General features: G+C 37.4%; 1 protein-coding gene across 1 annotated transcript; it reads left to right on the top strand.

Annotated features, from left to right (window-relative positions):
* The first annotated feature begins 434 nt into the window (after window positions 1-434).
* Window positions 435-10,105, top strand: lrrc56 (leucine rich repeat containing 56). Its single transcript, XM_014472444.2, has 13 exons — window positions 435-514; window positions 639-816; window positions 1,424-1,511; window positions 1,905-1,977; window positions 2,969-3,065; window positions 3,844-4,041; window positions 5,687-5,855; window positions 5,957-6,148; window positions 6,351-6,418; window positions 6,574-6,716; window positions 7,747-7,958; window positions 8,069-8,381; window positions 9,189-10,105. Exons 2-13 carry the CDS (start codon window positions 652-654, stop codon window positions 9,352-9,354), a joined length of 1,884 nt encoding a protein of 627 aa, XP_014327930.1. The 5' UTR covers window positions 435-514; window positions 639-651; the 3' UTR covers window positions 9,355-10,105.
* Window positions 10,106-18,106: the final 8,001 nt, after the last annotated feature.

Below are 18,106 nucleotides of genomic sequence, written 5' to 3'. Positions count from 1 at the left end.
TACAGATGCGTTCAGGGGCTGTAAGAAACATGGCCACTCCATGAAAACGCCCAAGTACTACAAAAATAAATTCAAGTTTACAAATAGGTATTTGAGTTTTAAAGGCAACGAATGCCTATTTTGATCCAAAATGAGCGATGAAGGTTCCATTTTTGTCCTCTAAAAGCAACCATAGAATGGCCTGTAACCAAACTCGCAAACATATACAGTTGTAACTAGAAAGCATACAGTCAAATATTTATGGTAATCGAAAACTGTCACATTTTCAGGATGCATAACGTTTGCTATGCTCACATTTTAAAATACAATACATTTTTAATAAATATTTAACTTAATAGTGAGCACTTTTCTGTTTCCCCGACTGGTAGCCTGAACGTTTCATATGGCGAACGGGAACTACATATCCCAATGAGCCACGGGTTCGTATCCAGGAAGTTGACCCCGGTTGCCAAGTAAACTTTTGTCTGTTTAGATGATCTGTAAACTGTATTGACAAGACTACTCCTTGCGTCAGGTAAAAATATCTAACTTTATATAATTTACGTACAGCGCACTGTTACTTTGTTTACAGTTAACTGTTAGAAAAATCTTTCATAAACGTTCGCTTCATAATTATTGTTCATGGCTTCTTTCTTCAGATTGTCGTGAGAAATGAGTGTGTGTCATGACTCTGTGGTCCTGGAGGTCCGGCCTGGTACAGCACGGGTTCAAGTGACTGAGCTGAGCGGTTCAGGGAGCATCAACCCAACTCCTGCCTGTAAACCGAATCAAGACCCAGACAAAGCAGTGGAACCATACCTTTCTCCAAAAAGATTGGTACGCTGTCTGTCAAAAACACCTTAAAATCAACCATTTTATATCTTAATGGACAAACATTCATGTTACTTGTGTGCAGTCTATAAAACACATCTTCTTTTAAGGATTTGCTGCGTAGAATTACAGTGCCTTGCAAAGATATTGATACCCTTTGAACTTGTCCCTATTTTGTCACATACATTACAAGGATTTCATGTCATAGACCAATACAAAGTACAATTCTGAAACTGAATCTCTGACAAGATGCTGAAATGCACATTTCTTTTTTGTATTTTTTGTTAAAAATGTTTTTAAAAACCATGTATCATTTTCTGGAACTTCACTTTTATACAATATTTTGTGCTGGTTTATCACATAAAATCTTCCCACGATACAGTTCAGTTTGTGGCTTTAATCTGACAAATGTGAGAAAGTTCAAGGGGTGTGAATACTTATTGCAAGGCACTATTATGAGAGAACTGTTGGTGGTGTTTAAAGTTGATGTGGCCAGACAAAAAAACCTTCACACCACATTTATGGTACCATTTAGAGAATTAAGATTTTGGAGACATATAATTTAGCTGCATTGTTATGGTATGGCATGTCTACTATTTTTGTCCCTCTACAGAAACTGTTGTGTGGTACTCATGACCTCTCTCTTGTGAACCATCTGGAGATCTGCGTAGACACCCAAGAAAATACACTGGGTGACTTTGGTGAGAAATAACTTACGTTCAAGCCGTATTATAGGCCTTTCAATCAAGCCTTTTTGGAAACAACAACGCCTCTACTTGTTCTAGCTGTTTGCTTTAGAAAAAGACAGTTCCATCAGGCAGATTTAGATGTCTACAGTGATAACTGAAAAGGAAAATGTTTACTGCATTCATCTTTGTTCTCTCAAAAATCCTAGATTTCATCATGAGTTCATGATTGATGGAAACTGTATGTACAGTTCACAAGGTTCATATTTTAGTCATGTTTCCTTTAACATAGGGATTGGGGAGGACTAAACTTTTGAAGATATGAACTGAAAATGAGGGAAATTTCTGTATTGAAATACAACATACATCTGTCATTAAAAGTGACAGAAATATGGCTTTGCTTATCAGTTTTTCTTGCAGGTGCTTACTTGCCCAGATTAGAGCAGCTGAAAATGAACAACAGCTTCATCATGTCATTGAGGTAGGTACTAAAACACTGATGTTATCTTCTTTCTTTGCTTAGTATGTGAGGGAAATTAATTACAGTAAATCATCATTACAGCTTCCATACTATTCAAGAAGGATTTCACCCTTTAGCCAAAAGTAAAACCCGCTGCTTGACTTTTTAACATTTATATATTTCTCTTAAAACATCTATGACTTAATCAAGAGAAGGGGGAAATGATTGGGGATTCACTGCTAAGCTTCACTTATTGAGCTATGAAAAATGGTCCTCTGAGTTAGACAATGCATCTAGAAGGTTGGTGTTCACTGGAATGCTGCGCTGTTGTGCAGCTGTTATAATCTGTTGTACTTTACTCCGACATTTCCACCATTTCTCCCACAATACAGGATGTGCAGTTTGCAGCTTGTAAACCAGACTACCAGAGGTGTGCTGTTTCCTGCAATCTTGGAGATACTACCGATACACGTGTTTAAGCTTCACCACCTGTTTCACAATGACACAATAGACGGGGTTTTGTTTCGTATCACATTTCAAATGTATTCATTTCACACTCAAAGAAAAGGACGGAAAATATCGTCCACTTTTTTTTTTTATTTTAGATTGTCCTGCCACATCAGAAGGCTGCATCTGGGCCATTGAAATCTCTGGTTATAATTTGAGAAATGTCTGGAAGATTAAAAAAGAGCAAACAAAAAGTTAAAGATTTGTCTGCTCCACCCTGAGACCAGTGGAGCAGAGCCAGTTGGACACGTGCTGCCTCTGATAGCGCTTCCTGCTCACGGTTAAGGGAGCTGTAGCAGAGAGCATAATCCAGGGTTAGATATATTTTAAAGCTGACTTCTTTTAAAATGTACAATAGGGGTAGATTCGTAGAAGAAAAGCAAAATAGAATTTCCAATGGAAAAAATTTCTAAAATGAAACTTAGCTGGTCTTTCTCATTATTGACAGCAGTATCATCTCCTTACGCTGCCTGTCCCTCTACTTTGTGCTGCTCTGTCTCTCTAGAGACCTGGGAACCACCCTGTCCCACCTGCAGGTGCTGTGGATGTCTCACTGTTGCCTTCAAGACTTAAGCGGCATTTCTACTTTTGATTCTCTTAAGGTAGATTATAACAGTCATAGAAGATTGCTTAAAAACTAATACTGTGATCAGCATTTATTGTTGTTAGTAAAGATCCTTGCAAAAGTATCTGTAATGCAGGAACTTCTCTTCAGTTACAACAACAAAAAAAACCTTGAATGTGATAGAACAACTCAAAGTAAAATTTGCAGAAAACAGCAGAGGTTTGTGAGCGATAACAAACTGTATGTGACTCAGGTATGATGAGGCAGAGACACATCTAAATCCTGCAGGACACCGGCCTTCGAGGCCTGGATTTGAGGATTCCTGGTCTCAATCCAGTTGAGGATCTCTGAGAAGACTTGCAGACAGAAGTTCCCAGATGCTCTCCATCAACTCTGACTGAGCTTCAGCTGTTTTGAAGAGAAGAATGAGGAAAATCTCTAGATATGCAGAACTGGTGGAGAGAGACCGCCCAAAAGACCTTCACTTGTAGTTGCATTGAATTGCCGTGAATGGTGGTTTTACAAAGTGTTAATTCCGGAGGGCTGAATAAATGGCACAGTTTTCAAATTAAAATTTGCAGAAAATATTAACTACTATTCAACCTTTTTTGCTTAACTACAGGATTTTGCTCTACTTTGTGTTGGTCTATCACATAAAATTCTAATAAAATACATTGAAATTGTTGTAATGTGACACAAATGTAAAAACTTTTACGAGATGTGAATATATATATTTTTTTTTTACATATTTCCAAGGTTCTATATTTAAACTTGCTCAATGTGTTCACTTTCTGTGATCCTTGTTCCTGCTTCAGGAGCTCTACCTACCCTATAACAATGTGTCCGACCTAAGTCAGGTTCCCATGCTGGAGAACCTGCAGCTTTTAGATTTGGAAGGGAACTGTGTGGACGACCTTATCCAGATTCAGTATTTGGGTTTGTGTCCCAATCTCCAAACTCTCACCCTGGAGGGGAACCCTGTGAGCAAACGCCCTAACCCTGCTTCCCCTCAGGTAGGGAATTTCTTTTGGTATTTTTTAGCATGCAACTAAATCAGTCTGTATATATTTAACTTTGCATTTTTCCACATGATAAGAATTGTCCTGGCTTATCATGTACATTGTAATATTGTTTGTTGCTTTTCGCTAGAATCAGTAACATGTAAAGGACCAAAAGTCCAAATGCTTTGTTTTGTGCATCAACCACTTGACAATATACATTTGAAAATGTACTCTGCGTATGTTTACTGTATTTTAGGATTTCTCAAGTTAAATTTCCCCCAAGAGGGTGAAGTTATCAAAGTGGCAGTAGTCTGGCAAAATCTAAAAGAAGCCTGTGAACGGTTGGAGTTGAATAAGTCTTGTGCAAGGAGCTGGGCAGAGCTCCTAAACAGGAAGTGTTGTATTCAGTTGGTGTTGTAAAAGCCTGCTTGCAAATGCAGCTCGTGCCTGTGATCATCCACCAGTGTCTCCTGTGCTCGCAGGCTGTCGGTGTGCTGGCACATGAAAGTATTTGTGGCGATCTGCTCTGGCCACACAAAAGATATCAAAACCCAAAACTTAACAGTTGAATAGCTGACAGCGTTTTACAGAGATGCATCATAGCGAACAACAGGTTTGTTGTGATGTTGCAGAACAAAATCTCACTGTGAACAGGGCAATACACTCTAAATGTCAAGCAGATAAATCAACTCTCTATGCCGCTGTTATTTTCCTGGATGCACAATACCAAGCCGCATTTAGCTGTGAGTTTTTTGGACCTTTGTGAATGTGTTTATTTACACCCACCAGTGGAGCATTAATTAGGAAACTAGGGCAATGAGTGGAGATGCTGAGCTGAATATGCATTAGGCATGTGCTTTGTAGTAATTGTGGGATTCTTGGGTTTGCTCTCTCTCCCCCCAAATCAACACTTCTCTCTCTGTCTCTCTTTCCAACACACACAAATGCACACATCCGCTCACTTCCTCTCTGTTAGATGATCTTTCTCTTCCCTCTTTCTTTTTGGTTTTATCCTTGCCGGTCTCTCTTTCTTTTTTTATTCACAGCATCTGTGCGATTTAGTGAAAGCCAGGAGTGATGAGCCCCAGTTTGATTTCTCGGTAGCTAAGAAATTCACTGTGCAATGAATTTGCAAGGGTGTGCCTTTGCAAATCAACATTGAGTGCAGTACATCATTTCCATCTAGTAATAACCTGTTCCAGACATTAGATTCAGATACTTTTAGACTAAACGCAGGAAATGTTCAAAAATATTCATCAGACCAAAAAACAGAAACGGTTTTAATCGAGAAAAGTGGGCCTAGTTAAAACTATATTTGATACCTGCTTAAAGTTTCTTATTTGCAACAGGTACTTTTAGTCTGACAAAAGAGCCTCATTGGAACTTGCATATTTATTAATTAATTAATTATTAATTAATCAGACAATTGTGTTGGTCTGATTTTATGTGTCAGACCAACACAATGTCATTGAAAAATTGTGAGCCAGAAAGGAAATGATACTGGACATAGATTTAAACTTTGACTGGACCCTTTGGAAACATAATTATGTGTCGATCTTTAAATATTTTCTTCTTAATAAATTTTGAGGTGAAACACAGATGTGTCCCCTACATTTACATCGTCTCTCCTCGTCATTGTTTTCTCTCCTTTGCTTAGGCTGAAGAGTATAATTACAGAGCAGCAGTGAGGGAGTTGGTCCCTCAGTTGCGTTACCTAGATGATGTGAAGGTGGAGGAGGACAAGTTGACCTGCTGCAGCACCACGCAGGAAGACTGGGACATTCTAGGAATGTCTTTTCAAGAGTCCAACTCTTTCAAGACTGCTGGTAAAAATAAAATAAAATAAATGTTTGAATGCACATCTTTATGCAATATATTTGATTGCAAATGTCTCTGTTTAATTGACATCTAACTTCTCAATTTGTAGAAAAGATAGCAAGCCATCTACGTTATTGTGCACACATTACTGGTCCTTCGGGTGTCAGACCTACGTCGTCTGCAAACATGAGGCCCATAGTGGCGACCGGGCACAAAGTTCTTTCCTCTCCGGGATCAAGACCAACGTCTTCAGACTCTGATGTAGCATCAGTAGAAGCAGAAACCAGCGCCCTTACGCACGGTGTGGCTCAGCATTGGTTAATCCTGACATTCATTTAGTTTTAGTGATATCTGCTGTTCTGTTTTGAAACGCATGAACAGTAAACAATCCAAACAGCAGCCACCCTGGCCTAACAGTGCCACCAAGAGGCTCTCGTTGTATCACTTTGCAAGATGCATTTGTAATTTCCTGCTGTCTCTCTCTCATCTGCTGGTTGGTGGAGGAGCTGGCAAGATCCTGTTTTGTGGGAATCCTGTGCAGGCTGTTCGAGCAAGGAGAGAAAAGTTGAACGTGAGAAACAATGCATCTATCTGACTCCCCAAATCAATACACTCAATCACTGATCAAAACAATACAGATGAAAATTGCTACTGGTCTGATACAGTACAAAAAGTAAGCTCACAGTAAAACAAAAATACCTGCTATCTCTCTCTGCTGTCTCTTAGACGGCACCAACCAGATCCTCTTTGATCCCTTGCGACCTTCCCATCTATGTGCCAGAACACACGTATGACCTAAAGGAGCCTGATCCTGAAGAGCGTGTCAATGTGTTTGCAGAGCTGCGGGCCTGGAGGGAACAACACAGCAAGTAAAAATTGATTGCAAACCTCACTTTTATTTATGCTCTTAGCTTAATATTGTAAAAGCCTTTTTGTGTTAGCCTCTGGCTCACGTCTCATTTCAGATGTGGTTGAATCACATTTTTAGCCTTTAACCATATCTTTACAAGGGGAGGGTGTTTTATCCATGAGGTAGAGAAAGCGCTAAAGAAGAAGAAAACAGAGATCTTTCAGGGCACACTTGGAAACCCAGGGGTAGGAACTACCTGTGCTCATAAATACACTGAGATGTAAATATTTTCTCACTTGGCTCAAAATATATTAGTTATCTTATCTTATGGAGTGATTGTGGTAGGATTTCATCCTGCAATTTCACCTGCCTTGCCTGCTGGTGGCGGTCAGAAGGTCCGGTGATACCAGTGCATGGCAGCTTTACTTCTGTCAGACTCCCTCAGAACAACTGTGACTACAGTGTAGTCACTGTGTGAATGGCTGAATGTAATGTGAAGCACTTTGGGCTCCTCTGGACTTGATAAAGTGCTGTACAAGTAAAACCCATTTACCATTTATTAGTATGAAATCTGGCAATAAATGTCTGAACGGTAAATTATTTTTCTTAATCTGGGAGCCCGTTTATTGCAAGATACTTTTAAAAAAAGGAATGAGATTTGTATTATTATGAGATCTGGAGACACAAAATCTTTTTCAAGACATTCCTCATAAAATGGATCTTTTTCTGTAAATATCATAGAACAAAACAATGGAGCTCATCAATGTGAATCTGTTGAGGTTATACACGTTAAAATAACCACTAGCTGTGTCTGTAAATGGTTTCTGAAAAAGGCAAGTTGACATGAAAAAGAAAGGGGTGTTAAATGTGTATTTATTTGTCATTGAAATATTATATCATATTACAATTACATTATTTCTTATTATATTATGCATCCCCATTGCATACCTCAACTAATTGTAGCTGTGCTCACTGATCATGTTATTTTGTGGAAGAGATCATGAAACATTTGGGAACTACTGCTGTATTTTTTCTAACTTGTTTTCCAGACATCTAGCAATTATAGAGAAAGAGCGATTGCCACGGGTCCTGGTTATTCACCATTCTGATGAAAAAGAGCACGAAAGTGAGGAGGAGGAGGAAGAAGAAGACTTTGGTGGTATGAAGAGCGACAGTAGTGACGAAGATCAAGAAGAAGACAAACTCTGTGACGGCTTAGCTACTGGCTCACCAGACTCATCATTTCAGTCTCTTTCCCCAGGTGAAATATTGAATCCATAAAACAACTAAAGTAACTACTTTTTACATTTATATACGTGATTACTCAAACTGTAACAGTTAAAAAGGATTTTTCTTTCTTATTGTTGTCAGACCTGAATCAGCAAGAAGCATCTTTCCCCAACATGGTCCCACTATCCCTGTCTACAGTCACCACACCTTGTCCTTCTCCTCCTGTTCATGTCACTGCAGCTCCCATGAACACGAAGCTGCCAGGCATTCGTGCCCGTAAGCTTCGTCTCTCCCTGCCCCATCCAGAGCAGCTCGGCAGAAAAGACTTGGCCCCTCAAACAACGTCAGTTGCAACAGAAACAGAACTGACGTCCAAGAGACATTTGGCAAGGGCCACTTACTCACCCCATCCACCTCTGAAAAGTTATCCATGTGAAGGACCAGTGATTTCAAGGTATGACAATAATAACAGTTATTTTTTAGGCTGATTTTTATATTGTTTTGTTTAAATTGTTAAACTCCAATTTAAACAAGGATACCATTTATTTAATTTGCATCTGTTGAAAACTTTATTAACTGTGAACATCCAGACACTATTGCAAATGGAGAATTGTTTTTCAATTGGCATCAACTTTATTAGGTGTTCAAAATCATTACATGAATCCCTACCATTGGTCATCAGCTCAGATTTCTTTGAAATTACTATTCAGATTCCAAAAAATCTGTCTATTTCTTTTATTTTTTCCTTAGTTTTGTATGATTCATAGTTTTGTGCTTTAAATGTTTCTTCCGTTTTAGGTATTCCATTTATTTAAAATTAATCTTAACCATATTAGATTTTAGTGTGTTTTACTTATATATTAAAAAAATGTCAAAGTTGACTTTTGTTCCAAAATAAAAGACAAGCTGTCTTTCAAATAAATAATGCGCAGATATGTGTTTTTGTACTGATGCTGTGCTTATTTAACACCAGTGAATATTTGATAATTTTTCATTTCTTTGTCCAGAAATGAGATTTTGCAACTTCTCAAATACAAAATCACATCTTTTAGGTCTTCAGTTGAGGAGGTGTAATTACAACAAGTGCCAGTTAAAAAGCATATTTTTAAAATATGTGTCTTTAGCAAATAAATTGTCAATATAGTTAACAAGACAAAAAGATTTGTGAACCATAAATGTTTCAATTTTACATATAAATATTTTTTTTAGAGCAGAATTTTTTTTTCTTATGATTAGAACTTTTACTTGTATTATCTTTCAGTGCGGTTATGGACAGGTCCAGTCTACCTTTGACCTCCAAGCAAAAGATGTCAAAAATCCTCCAGAGACCAGTGATATCCCGCCCTCACACTGCTAGAGCAGTTCTGCAGAAACATCCCCAGCACCATCTACTCCAACCGTCCAGAGGGAGCTCAGACCTGGACTGACACCAGGCTGGCCTGCCTTCTAGGCATTAGCCCTTGTCATTTCTGTTCAGTTTGTACATTCTTTATTCAGCTCTGGTTAATTTCTAGTTGCTCGCAGTGCAGATGGGAGCAAAGCAGAAAACAAAACCACAGGTTAGAGGCGTTGAGAAAACAGACCAAAAAATATGACACAATCTTGCATCTAAGTGTAAACCAATGTCGGAGAATCACTTATACAGATGCCCAATGTTTTACAGTTGCTTCCATATTGTATTTGGTATCTCCATAAAACCACATTCAGGGCCGTTATGGATATTTAATTGTAGTTTCACACTAAATACAGGCATAAATCTCATCAATAGACCTTCATACTTATCCAGCAGTTCTCTCTTTTTTTCCACTCTTCCTTTGGGAAGTATTGTAGGAATTCAGACATAAGTTTGGAGGTGGTGTTGACCCTGGTTTTTGGGTCACAGCCAGAGGAACTGGGGAAAGAGGACCTAAAGAAACACACACAGACCCCCCCCCAAAAAAGGTAACCCTTATGTGAAATATCCCAGAATGGGACACATCCCTCTATTTGATCCATTGATTATAATTTTTTAGATCATGTTTTGAGAAAGCAGGGAATCTTTATATTTTAAGATTTGTACCCTTGATGTGTTCGAAATAATTTATTTATCAAACGATTTTGAGTGCTTTCAGGATACCCATGTTGAGGGAAGCTATTGTTGGAAAATAAGCACAATTAAAGGTTTGTTATAAACTTCCACTTTAAGAACTGTTTTTTTTCCTCAAAACAGTCATATTTTACTCAGTTAAAGTAGTAAATGAATCTATTCAGTTACACATGAAAGTGTAACTATAAAGCAAAACTTGAAGACATTTTTTTCCCAAATGTCATTTCGAATTATAGGAGCGATTGTGGCTAATCTAACTGGTGTAAGAATCTGATACAGCCTGTAGAGGGCACAAGCTGTACACTTTTTTAAAAACAACATTGCTTTCACAACCTTTTGAAAATCCATGGAATAAACTGTAAAACTCAAGTCCTTTTTTTCTATCTTTTCACCCCATCAGATTAGTCAAAATGAGTGTAATGTATCATAAACGTTTGCAAGAACTTATTTTAAACACACACTAATGAAATTTAAAGGGAAAAAGAAATGTACTGAATCATGATAAGCAATGGAGTGGAACAAATGAAATTCAATTGAAGTTCAGATCTTGTTATTGTGACTTATTACACACTGTTTTCCTACAGTAATTGGAAATCACCTCTCTGCTCAACTGTGAAGGACAATCTGAGACTAATGTTTCGCAAGAACTCACTGAAAACCACTGTCTAGATGAGGACAAGACACATTCAATATCTTTGCTTTACCCGAGGGTATATAATGTTGAGACAAGTTTGTTTCGAAGATGTCACAAACATCATTATGTCTACTTTCATTTCAGGGGAACTGCTTTAACCAGAAAGTTGATATTACTAAGCTTGCCCAGAGTATCTGAAATGAGCATTTGCAAACCAAGACACAGACATCATAAGCACTCAGCATATTATGGTCTTTCATGCATAAGTTTTCATGTCGGATTAAGAGATAATGGCATGCTTATAGGAATGCATTAACTGTGCAAACATGCCCATGGGTACAGAACTGGTACGCGGTGGTTATGTAATCTGTTTTTCTATCTTCGAAGAATTTCAATAACTGTACCATCTCCTATGATTGGGTCATCCAGTTTCTTCATAATGAGGATTACTGAACTCCCTTAGATCCTTTCAGGTGTTTTAAGTCTTGGGATCACATTTCAACACATAGATAGAGAAGAATGGAATGAAACTAGCAGTGCTTTTCACCTTACCCAGTTCAAATAATCTTCTAATTTCTCTGACAGGTATTATTCACACGTCTGATCCTAGAGAAGCTTTGCAAAACTCCAGTTATTAGAGATAATGAGACAAACCAGAAATGGCTGTTTTCTGGCTGAATAAAAGGTGATTGAAAAAATTGATTTCCTCATTCATCTGATACAAAGAAAAACAAAGGTGGCACTGAAGTGAGTGGCTAATTTTATTTGGTAACTGTGACAGATAAAACTTAACAGCATGCACTTTTCCCCACTTTCAGAGGGCCTGGGAGGTTACACTAGTGGGAGCTTGTACACCCAAGCTCAATGTTTCTGCAGGTGGTGGGTCCACATTGATTGAGTCTCCCTAAGCTTCTTTGGGCAGATCCCCAGCAGCCAAGGCTCAGCCAGTTGGAATCTCAGTTTGCTCCCCTAAGGCAAAACTCCAATCCAAGGAGTTAGGTCTTTGGGGAAAGGTCTACCATCAGTGAGACTGTAGAATTGCTCTCAGTCTGACCCACCTGCAGTTATGGTCATACATTTCAGATCATGATTAAAAGAACAAGATCCTGGGTACAAGTGGCTGAAATTGGATTCCACAGAAGAGTGACAGGACTCAGCTTTAAGAAACAGAGCAAGGAGCTCCATCATCTTAAGGGAACTTAAAGACAACTGCATCAAAAGTAAGTTTAGATGGTCTGGTCATATTATAAGAGATGAAGGGGAAGACCCAGAACCCGTTGGAAGGGCTTTATATGTGTTTTGGACTGGAATCTCTGAGGATGAATTACAGAGTGTCACTGTGGAGAGGAATCTTTGGGATTCTTTCCTTGACCTTTTTGCCCCACAACCTAATCTCGGACAAGTGGAAAAAGATGGAGGAATGGATAGATAATGTTTTGTACAACAGGAACAAAGCTCCCTTTATGGCAACTATTACTTTCAAAGAAAGACAATATGTCAGCATGTACTGATTACCAAATGTAATTACCAAATGACATTAAGTGGAATCAATAATCTTCATGTTTAGTGAAGGTCTAGTTGTATTCCTCAAAACAATAATAATGCTACACATTCTTGTAACTGCAGCCAAGGGGATGGGTGTGAACAATTAGGAGAGACGAACTCATCCTAGTCCAATTATATTATCATTATTTTGTTTTGACTTGCAATGATTCCTTCTTTTTTCACTCGAGTGTTACAACTGAAAATACTTTTAGTGTGAGTTCAGACAGGCCCAGGAAAAGGTGTTTGTGCATTACTGCAAGATTCTGCCGGAAGAAAAATTCCATTCTCCGTGAGGAATTTAAGCCTTGTAACTCATTTTCTGTTGACATCTTTACAATCAAGTGGAGACATGGAGCACTTAGTAGCAAATGAAAGGTATAAATACAGTGTAATTTACTGCTGTACACTCACTTGAATTCTTCTTCCTGTCTGATCACATCATCCATCTCCATGCTAAACCAACATTTGTACTGCTTTTGCTGCACAAGTTTTAAGGAACAACTCTTGTGGTGATGTTAATTATCTACCACCAACTCAGAGTACAGTTATATTTAAGGTCAAATGCCAACGTTTTCATGCAATCATGCAACGTTTCAATGCAGTAAAATATGAGTTGAAGATGTAAATCTCATGCTGGATACCAACAGATCAGAAACAATGTGTGAAACAAATTTGAATGATTCTTTGACTATACCTAATTAAGATACTGGAAAAAATGAAGTATGATTCTCTTTCAGGGTTATTTGTCTCAGTTGAAGAGAGTGGCAAGGAGAACAAGGAGTTATCTTCTTTTCAAGCGAGTGAGGCAAAGTCCTTTGGAGTGGGGCAGAAATTGGATATCTGAACCCAAATAACGTTATTTACATTGCACATGTTTATAAACCCACATCAGCCTGTACACATTTTAATAACCCAGACAGAATGAAAGTAAGCACAAGAAAATAGAGTAACGTTGTACTCAAGCAAGCATGATACTTCATAAAAATATAACACAAGTTAAAGTAAAGTTCAACGCAATAAAACCCCTAAAAGTATTTTTTGAGTTAATCAGGTAAATGTAACTTTACTACTCATGTGCTTTAAACACGTGCAATATTTGCCACCTCATGGCCTGTGGGAGAAATGTCAGCTGGCACAACCTCAGATAAAATCGAATTTAGGGGAATTTCAAAAGCGATCCAAGTGGAACGCAAACTGCAGTGCAATCTATTGTCATCTCACACAAACTTCCAGTCAGGTTGATTGTTTTCATATTTTAGAATGAGATTATGTCAGAACGCCATAACATCTGTCAGCTACTTACATCACGTACTGGTAATGCGCTGGACAAGCATTTTATCATTAAGTAGATCAAAACATTGTCAATACAAAGGCAGTAGAGTATTTGCTGTTTGCCATGGAAACAGGGTGCTCCCAGGGCAAGTCCTGTAAAAGAAATTTTGAGATAAACACACAAGTTGGCATGTTTTATCATCACTGATTCCACCGCGTCACTATTTATTGAACAAAAAGCAAGGTTTTGTAAATAAATAAATAGGTGGATTCCCCTAAGAATGTGTTCAAAACATAAAATAGTTACTTTTACTGTGAAAATAATGCTAGAATATACACTTTACCCTTTGTATCTCTTTTTAATTGTTACTGTAAACACTAACAAAAGAGCTTTATAGCATGTCTTATCTGTTTGGGGAACTTATTTGTTTCCTCCTATTCATATTTTACTGAACTTCTTCTGTCGGTTTTTACCTTTTCTGTCCAACTTCCTTAATTTTACCCTATGGGTTCCTTTTTTATTTTTCTTGACATCATAACAAATTATTGTTGTTCTCCTCCATAACTTTAGCTATTTATGTATTTATTTATTTTGCATTTACACCTCTTAACAAAGTTAAAAATGTTAACATTTTTTAAAAGGTCATAGCAGGATTGTTCTTAGGCAATGAGGTCTAACATGACTGGAAAAAAATAATTTGACTGGATAAGTGACACTGAAGTTTGAAATAGATGTAGTACTTGCACAGCATGAAAACTACAATGTGTCCTCTCAGAAAGCAGCAGAGCTTTCGTCATAAGACTGGAATCAAAAGAGAAAAGCCATAAAGAGTTTTATTGCATCATTGTACCATCCACAGAACAAATACCTTTTGCTTTGACCTATTTATTCAGTACGGAAGAGGATAAGGGCCACCGAAAAGTCAGAATTCTGAGTTTAAAGTCAGAACTATGAGATTAAACTCAGAATTCTGAGATTAAAGTCAGAAAGTAAGAATTCTGAGTTTAAAGTCAGAATTCTGAGATTAAAGTCAGAATTCTGAGATTAAAGTCAGAAAGTTAGAATTCTGAGTTTAAAGTCAGAATTCTGAGATTAAAGTCAGAAAGTAAGAATTCTGAGTTTAAAGTCAGAATTCTGAGATTAAAGTCAGAATTCTGAGATTAAAGTCAGAAAGTCAGAATTCTGAGATTAAAGTCAGAATTCTGAGATTAAAGTCAGAAAGTAAGAATTCTGAGTTTAAAGTCAGAATCCTGACTTTAATCTCAGAATTCTTTTTCTTTTTTTTTCGGTGGCCCTAATCTTCTTCCGTAATTCAGCCACTTGAAAATAAAGAAGATTTTTATTATATCAGTTAGAAAACAAATTCTTTATTTGGTATATGTTAAATATCTCTTACTTTCCTAGCCCATCACTGCCCCTGACGTATTGACTTTCATGAGTACACATAAAGTTGAAACCAGATATTACATATACTGTATAAAAAGACACATTTATTGATATTAGATTACGGTAAATCTGACTAAATTTATGTTTCTTCTGTCAGGATTACCAAACATATTTGCTAAATATAACAATGATTTTTTTTTCTTTTCAAATTCAGATGCTTACATGCATTTCATTGGTATTTGGTAGAAATGCCAAACCTTGTGACTTGAGTCAAACATCTATGAATCCTTATAATAGTTTACAGGAATGTTGGCCCATTCATCCAGACAGAACTAAGTCAATGTCAGGTTGACTCCAAACTGTTAGAAAACATCCTTGCTTGCACATGGTCTTTCAAATATCAACTTTGTGACTTGAAAACATTGATTTGGTTGTTCCCTTTTTTGCTACCTTCATACATCAGGGACATGTGATTAAAATCTGAATTATTTTACCTATAACCCATCACTGTCTTTTTTTGTGGCTGTCTGAATGGACCAGTTCCAATTTTTTTTCACTCAAATAAAAATCCAATTTTGTGTCATTTCCACATGTGGCACTAAATCAGATACGTAGCTGATGTTTCTCAGAGTCTCCTCACATTTCATCTGACTTTTACACCGTTGCCGTGAGACATGCATCATAATTCGGCACAAGAAGAAGCCAGATGCAGTAAATAGTGGTTGAAATTATACGCATGAAATATTGAAAAAAGTCTGTGGAAGTGAATGGAGTGTGATGCATCATCATAATACATCACATCACAAACTTTTCAAAGGTGCATATGCTATAAACTTCTTAATTTCAATAAAATAAATTTTAAATTTTGGCACTTAGGAAAAAGAAATGATTTCAGTATTCTTTGTCACCCTAAACCAACAACAAAATTAGAAAGTGAAGAAGAAAACTGATTATATGTTTCTTACACAGTGTTAGTAAATACCTGGTTTCTTTGCGTCTCGCAAATGTGCTAGACTGTCATAAAAGGGAACTATACTTATGCAGCATCTAGCCTTGTGATTAAATTTAAATGCTGTGTTTTGACTTGGCTTCACTGAAGTGCAAGTATACCACACAATCACCCTTGAGTTTCCTTTTTCGTTTATTAGTGCTTTGCTGTTTTAAGAGAAATAAATTGGCAGCCCATGTTTTGTGAACAGGCATATAGTTAGTTATGAAACTTTGTTTGGTCTCGTCTTGGAAGCAGACCCAATCTCCAGGTTGAAGGGTATCCCAAGAATTATCTGGAAGCCTGGAGCCAAAACATTCCTATTATCCAGGCGTATGTAGGATTGTTAATCCTTAGGTGTTTTTTTCTGAATCACCTTTAAAAAAGAAAAAGGAAAGTGGCAGAGATTGGAGCTTCATCTACTGGTAACACGTTATGTACTGTTCTTGTCACATTTACTGAAATACGGACCCCCTCTTTCTTCTAATTGCTTTTTCTGAAAAGCAGACCTGGCCACCACTGGTGAGGAAGGGTAATTTACTAGCTCTGAGGCAATGTATTACAAGAAAAATCATTGTGTTCAAGTGCTGAGTGTATTGCCAAGAAAGTGAGACGTGTGATTTCAGCCTGAGCAATGAAACCAGCCCCTAAAGCTTGAAGACTGCACTGTCTCTTAGTTATGACGGGAATTTACATGAGAAAGTTTTACTATATACTGTAAGTACCCCAGGCACATGTCAGACTCAGCTGTAAAGCTCAAGGAACTGTACTTTGTAAGGATTTCATCGTCCAGTATATGTTTATATATCTGTCTATTCAACAAACTTCAAAAGAAATTAAAATAGTAGCAGCAGAGAACTCCTTCTCCAGTATGGTGGAAACGTCTTGTGCAACTTATTCCATTTTTCCCTCTGCATTCATTTTTGTTGGAATGCAAGTAAAACCAAATATGTTAACTTGGAAGATAAGACTTAATACAAAGCTAAAAACAAACATCTTAGAAGGTGAAGCTTAAAGAGAAAAGAAGATCAGAAATGAATGTATTCTCTGTCTTTAGTTTTCTGCTGAGATTGTATTTCTGCATCACTGGGTGATTTGTGTCCATTGGCCTTTTTTGACCCTGCCTTGCTTTAGGTTTATCAAATATGAAGGTTTTTGCTCTAAGGTCAGCTTCAGCATCAGCTTTCCAGAATGCACCTTTTTCTACCCCTCATTTGTTCACACTGGACCTCAGGGTGCTGTTCCAAGTGATTAAATATAATTGACCGTCACAGAAAACACAACCTGACTCACTCTGAAAGCATTGTTTTTTCTAACAATGGTAACAGTTCAAAGCCCAAAGCCACCTGAGCTTTATTCAAAAAGGCAGTTTGCTTATTTCACAAATAAATGTTTTTTAAGTAGAGAGCTGCTTTCATGAGCAGATTGCCCATCTGCTCAGTGAGTTGACATCAGCTCATTTTGGCTATTTTAACCTACAGAGAATAACAAAAGGTTTAATTTTGTGTAGTTATCCATTCATTTTATGCTGAAGAAAAACAGTTTTACCTTTGCTTAAAGTACAGAAAGTAGATCAAGTAGATAAAATTATTATTGAATAATGACATTTTAGTATTTTCTCACAAGATTGTCATATAATAAGATTCTTATCACATGTCTACCGGCCAGATGAAGATTGCATTTTATTAGGAAACACACACACTCGTGTTTATTCAGTATCATTGTTGAAATAGTAATGTAGCCCCACATTCTGTTTATTCTTTGACACATGAAAGCTAACAATGAATTTCAAATGTTATTGTCTTTGAAATATATATTGGAACGGTATTATTTTTGAAAAATTAAAGAATTGCTATATTTAAATCTGGCAATCTCTAGAAATACCAAGCCTTCTGATTCAAATAAGGGCGGGGATTTACCACAAAATAGTAAAAACACTAAAGTTTTACATTAATATGCGAAAACGGGATGACAAAATAAAAATTGTTTTCCTTCCATTTTTATCTTTCCCTTTTGAAGCGCACCAAGCCCTCACTTATTTTCTATTTTTCATTTTTATCTTTCTTTCTCTCAAAAGCACGAAGAGAATGGTATTCGGGCAGTCATGTGACTTTTTGTCCGAAAACACAATTGCCGGTGTTCGCCATTGGCCGGTTTTCTTTGAAAGAGCGTTGGTTTCCAGGGTGACGGGAGGGAATGGCGGCACCGCTTTGCTTTTCTCTGCAGCCGCCCCCCTCCCCGCTGCATTGCTCTGAGCCAGTCGCCCT

Source organism: Xiphophorus maculatus, chromosome 2 (genome assembly GCF_002775205.1).
Source record: "Xiphophorus maculatus strain JP 163 A chromosome 2, X_maculatus-5.0-male, whole genome shotgun sequence".
Lineage (NCBI taxonomy): Eukaryota > Metazoa > Chordata > Actinopteri > Cyprinodontiformes > Poeciliidae > Xiphophorus > Xiphophorus maculatus.
This window is presented reverse-complemented; position numbering and strand designations above follow the sequence as displayed.

What these genes read in the sequence shown, in the direction of transcription:
- lrrc56 (XM_014472444.2), top strand. Translation starts at nt 652, where the DNA reads ATGAGTGTGTGTCATGACTCTGTGGTCCTGGAGGTCCGGCCTGGTACA. An exon ending in CTACTTTTGATTCTCTTAAG is followed by an intron (nt 3,066 to 3,843) that starts GTAGATTATAAC and finishes TTCCTGCTTCAG; the next exon opens with GAGCTCTACCTACCCTATAA. An exon ending in CAAGGAGAGAAAAGTTGAAC is followed by an intron (nt 6,419 to 6,573) that starts GTGAGAAACAAT and finishes GCTGTCTCTTAG; the next exon opens with ACGGCACCAACCAGATCCTC.